At 38.7% G+C, this 2,985-nt stretch overlaps 1 protein-coding gene across 1 annotated transcript; it reads left to right on the top strand.

Moving 5' to 3' along the window:
• Positions 1 to 1,327: 1,327 nt before the first annotated feature.
• Positions 1,328 to 2,069, top strand: LOC110036761. The gene is made up of 2 exons (XM_020741288.1): positions 1,328 to 1,589; positions 1,690 to 2,069. The coding sequence occupies exons 1-2, from the start codon at positions 1,328 to 1,330 to the stop codon at positions 2,067 to 2,069; spliced, it is 642 nt and encodes a 213-aa protein (XP_020596947.1).
• The last annotated feature ends 916 nt before the right edge of the window (positions 2,070 to 2,985 follow it).

Genomic DNA, 2,985 nt, shown 5'->3' with positions numbered 1-2,985 from the left:
ACCAAAATGTTTTGTGTAATATTGGAAGGGTGCTTGGCTGCCCTTTAAAAGTTGATGCCCCATCTTACAATCTGGATACACCAGTTGGTGCAAGAGTGCTGGTGGAAAGAGATATCACATTGCCAGAAATAAAGAGGGTTTTGATTGGAACACCTGAGGAAGGGTTTTGGCAAAGCATTATTATGGAACAAAAACCAATATTCTTCCCTCACTGCAGGATGTTTGGACACAATGTGGACAAATGCTATAGGCTGTGTCCACCAACTAGAAAATCAACTCCTAAAAGCATGCCTACTCAGGGAGAGTCTGCTGAAACCTTGGGAAAGGATAGCAGAAAAACTAATGAATAGGCAGCAGTCAATGGTGAAACTAATATGGCAATCTGTCCCAAGCTTCCAAGTATTGTTGAAGAGGTCAATGAAATAAATACTCCCACCAGGATTGTTCAGGAACAGGTAGTGGAGGGCAAACAAAAAAATAGTGCAAGAAGCAAGATAGATATTAGTTCCCACTAAATCCAAAACTCTAATGTGGAATTAATAGCTGAGGTGCTTACTGAAGAATGGCAAGTTCAAAGGAAGAATAGGAAAAAGAAGGGGCAGATGGAATTGAAGCTTCTGCAGGAAGCTCCCTCCTTGGAAGGAAATAATCAGCTGATAGATTCTATACAGAGAACCAGAAGGAAAGGGAGAACCCTTTCACAATGATTAAGTTTTTATGTTGGAACATTAGGGGTGTTGCACACCCCAACTCTCTCACAAGGCTGGTTCACCTTGTGAAAACTCAACAAATATGGTTTTTTGCTCTTTTGAAAATCATGGTTTCTAAGAATTCTTCTAATATTCTCAAAAAATTCCCCAAATTTTCTCACTATGCTAACTATAATAACAAGATTTGGCTATTTTCCATAACTGAATTAAAGTGGAAGGTTATTCTGAATAGCCCCCAATATCTACATATTCAATTTATTGTTGGTGCTCAGGTGGGTTATGCTACCTTTGTTTATGCCAGCAGTCTTCCTAGGAATTAAGAGTTGTTGTGGAAGGAGCTTTCTCATATCAACCAGTCCATAAACTCCTTTTGGATTGTTGGGGGGATTTTAATTGTATTACTTCTCCTGAGGAAAAAAAAAGGAGGCATGCCTCCTTCTCAAACTCTTATGTTGAAGTTTAATGAATTCCTTCTAGATGCTTAGTTATTTGATTTGGGTTTTCAAGGTCCTAAATACACTTGGAGAAGAGGGGTTCTATGGGAAAGGCTTGATAGAATGTTGGGGAACTCTATGTGGCTTCAAACCTTCCCTTATACAGTCATCACACACCTTGCCATGTCTGGGTCAGACCATAGACCCATTCTTTGCTCTATTCAAAATGCTGTGAAGCATGGGGGTTCCCCCTTTAGATTCCAAAACATATGGACTCTTCATCCTAATTTCATCAAGGAAGTAACTAATGCTTGGACCATCAATGAAGACTATGGACCTTCGATAAATTTATGGAAATTACAGAAGAAGGTGGCCCTGCATTTAAAGAGTTGGAATTGGAATACTTTTGGTGATTTTAAAGAATTTAAAAACTGCTCAAAATCAGGTGATTAGCATTGAAGAAGACTTCTAGAAGGGTTTAAAAACTGAGAGAGAACTTCATAAAGCTAATGAAGAACTACTTTTTCATATCACTTACAATGAAGCCTTCTTGAAGCAGAAAGCTGTTTTTACCAAGTTCACTGAGGGGGACAAAAACTCCAGCTTCTTTCATGCTTGCATAAATTTCAGGAGAAAATGTAATATGATTCTAGAGATTAAGAACTCTGAGGGTATAAAGTTAACTAAGGCTGAAGACATTGTTCTTGATGCTGTCAAATTTTTTCAACAACTTTTTAACTCCCATCCCACTACTAGAACTATTGTTGATGCTAATTTATTTGCTGATGAAACTGACAATGTCAGTAGGCTGACCCTTGATCAAATCCCCTTTGAAGATGAGATTAGAGCTGCTCTTGACTCTATAGATGATGACAAAACTGCTGGCCCTGATGGCTACACTGCAAAGCCTTACAAAAGCTGCTAGACAGTGGTTAAGAATGAATTTATATCTGCTGTTCAGGAATTTTTTAGAGGTAACAATCCACCCAAGTACTTTACCTCCTCAACTATCACTTTCATTCCTAAAAAACCAGGTCAAAAACAGGGGACATTTCAGGCCCATTAGTTTAACTAATGTTATTACCAAGGTAATAAGCAAAATCCTGGTCTTCAGAATTCAGCCACATCTTCAGCAACTAATTTGTGCTAACAAAACTGCCTTTGTAAAAGGGAGATCCATCTCAGATAACATTTTGCTTGCCCAAGAGATGCTGCTTGACTTGGACAAGAAATGTAGAGGTGGTAATGTTGTCTATAAATTAGATATTAAGAAGGCTTATGACACAATCAACTGTAATTACATCTTAGAAACTCTTGCTGCTAGGGGCTTTGCTGAAGGTTTCATTATGCAGATCAAAAGATGGCTTCTTTGTGACAACCACTCAGTGCTTTGTTTACCTCATTTTTGGTTGAGGTTTTCCTCTTTATTAGCCTAAGGTCTAGCCATAGGACTTTCCTATTGACTATTCTTAGAAAACTGGACAAGGAACCCTCACCATTAGAAATTTCAAACTCTTCTCTACTCAACTTGAAGTTCCACATATTGGTCCTAACCTCTAGCACTTAGTAGGTGGGGTCACTATGGGGTAAACTCAAGATGAGTCACCCTCAGGACTGTTGGACCCTTAGGGTTGACCCTGGGTGTTGGTCTGGAGCTAAGGCACTCACTACACTCATCTGCACTCACAATCACTCACAATGCTGAACTCGAATTTCTAGCATAAATACCCTTGGGACCCCAAATTTGGCCAAAATCTCAATTGGCCAAAATCTCAAAATCTAATATTCAAAAAATAATTTCAAACACCTTGAAAGTACCTAAACTACCAAAAATTCAAACA

The sequence above is a fragment of the Phalaenopsis equestris genome, unplaced genomic scaffold (genome assembly GCF_001263595.1).
Source record: "Phalaenopsis equestris unplaced genomic scaffold, ASM126359v1 Scaffold210567, whole genome shotgun sequence".
NCBI classification, from domain to species: Eukaryota; Viridiplantae; Streptophyta; class Magnoliopsida; order Asparagales; family Orchidaceae; genus Phalaenopsis; species Phalaenopsis equestris.
The sequence above is the reverse complement of the archived record's forward strand: the minus strand, read 5'-3'. Positions and strand labels throughout refer to the sequence as shown.

What these genes read in the sequence shown, in the direction of transcription:
- LOC110036761 (XM_020741288.1), top strand. Translation starts at nt 1,328, where the DNA reads ATGTCTGGGTCAGACCATAGACCCATTCTTTGCTCTATTCAAAATGCT. An exon ending in TAAAAACTGCTCAAAATCAG is followed by an intron (nt 1,590 to 1,689) that starts GTGATTAGCATT and finishes CTTACAATGAAG; the next exon opens with CCTTCTTGAAGCAGAAAGCT.